Source organism: Hordeum vulgare, chromosome 7H (assembly GCF_904849725.1).
Source record: "Hordeum vulgare subsp. vulgare chromosome 7H, MorexV3_pseudomolecules_assembly, whole genome shotgun sequence".
Taxonomy (NCBI): domain Eukaryota; kingdom Viridiplantae; phylum Streptophyta; class Magnoliopsida; order Poales; family Poaceae; genus Hordeum; species Hordeum vulgare.
In genome coordinates this window covers 575,690,633-575,692,328 of record NC_058524.1, presented here as the reverse complement: position 1 = coordinate 575,692,328, position 1,696 = coordinate 575,690,633, and the positions used below count along the sequence as shown (strand labels likewise).

The 1,696-nt window shown below is 52.2% G+C and overlaps 1 protein-coding gene across 1 annotated transcript; it reads right to left on the bottom strand.

Annotated features, from left to right (window-relative positions):
• Positions 1-408: 408 nt before the first annotated feature.
• Positions 409-1,334, bottom strand: LOC123409843 (probable calcium-binding protein CML29). The gene has a single exon (XM_045102714.1). The coding sequence runs from the start codon at positions 1,109-1,111 to the stop codon at positions 605-607; it is 507 nt and encodes a 168-aa protein (XP_044958649.1). The 5' UTR covers positions 1,112-1,334; the 3' UTR covers positions 409-604.
• Positions 1,335-1,696: the final 362 nt, after the last annotated feature.

Sequence of the window (1,696 nt, the reverse complement as noted above, 5' to 3'; positions counted from 1 at the left end):
AAAAGTTATGGTGGGGCGCTTTTCTTTAAATTTTCCCAACACTAATAGAAATAGGCCGAATGAATTTGCTTCTTGAATACTGGGCCGTTTCGGCTGGCTCGTCTAGCCCAACACACGTTGTATATCAAAACAAATCATACGCAACAAACTTTTCTGACCCGAGGAAAACCCTTTGGTTTGTACTCTTCCTATTTCTATATAGGTAGAACTCGTTGGTTTGTACTTTGTAGGAATGGATTTCTATTCCTACATAAGATTGATTTTTATTCTTTACATTTCATAAGAAAAAATGTATTAGCTCAGATCTATGGAAAAAATTCCTATCGTATGAACCAAATGACATATCTTTTTTTTTCTATAAGATCGAAAATACAATTTGACTAGTGGGAGCACGTGCTCGTATACTCATTGCAAGACATCAGAAACTCTCATGTATCCATCCTTTTATGGTACTCCAGCCCGGTGCAGAAACAGTGCCCACAACTCTCCGAACGTGCTTATATGCTTATTAATCGATAATCATTACTGTACATCGCAGTAGGCAGTGCACAACTTCATGTTTATGCACGCGCTCTAGCTGGCTCAGTACGTACGCAGCTCGACCCTAGAGCAGGTCAGCCATGAGCTTGAACTCCTCGACGCTGATGGCGCCGTCGCCGTCCCCGTCCATGCACGCGATGATCTCCGCGCAGTCCTCGGCGCTGGCGGTGCCCATGAGCCCCAGCACCCTGGCGAGCTCGTCGGCGCCCAGCGCGCCGTCGGGCCCCGCGAAGGACTCCAGCGCCGGGACGGCGGCCTGCAGCAGCTCGCCGAGCGCGCCCAGGCCGAGCTCGCCGGCGTTCATCACGTCCAGGAACTCCTCCACGCAGAGCCGGCCGTCACGGTCGGCGTCGGCGCGCGCCAGCATGTCCCGCGCCTCCGCCTCCGACTTGTCGAGGCCCAGGGAGGCCAGGAGGCCCCGGAGCTCGGGGGCAGTGACGAGGCCGTCGTTGTCGGAGTCGAACGCCTGGAAAGCCTCCACGAGCCTGCTGATGTAGCTCAGCGCCTCGAAGTCCACCGTCAGCGGCTGCGGCTGCTGCTGCGCCGACGGCCGGCGGCCAGGCGTCGCCATCGCGTTGGCGAGAGCGAACTAGACCGTGAGAGACTGCTCTTGGTTGGAGCTCGGTTCGCTTGCATGGACGGCCTTAAGAAGGCGAGGACGAGTGCAGCCGAATCTGAATCTCGGCCGCTTTGTGTCGACATGGAATGGAACACTAGTGGAGGCGCATCTTGTTCTCGGCGTTGGCAATGGCAGCAGGATAAGGCTTCTGGATTCTGGTGTGATAGCGTGGACGACGATGGGTTCTAGGTGGAGTGGAGCTGGACTAGTTCGCGTTTCATTTTGGATGACCACAAACTTCTGAAAATCCCCCGAAGAATGTGTATTTGAACTTTAGGGTCTCCACACCGTGCCACCGGGCCAATTGACTAACCATTGACCCATGTGCTTGTGTTAGCATCTCTAAAAGACCCCGTAAAAAAGAATACAAAATGGATTCACAGGTCGCTACGGAGCGATTTTGCGGCACCATTTCATGCGTCAAAGATTAGATCCCGTATATAACACTGTAAAATTTGAAAAAAAAAATGTTGGCCCGAAGCAACTACTACATCATTCATCGAACTATAGCACGGTTCTTGCAAAAACTACATCAGT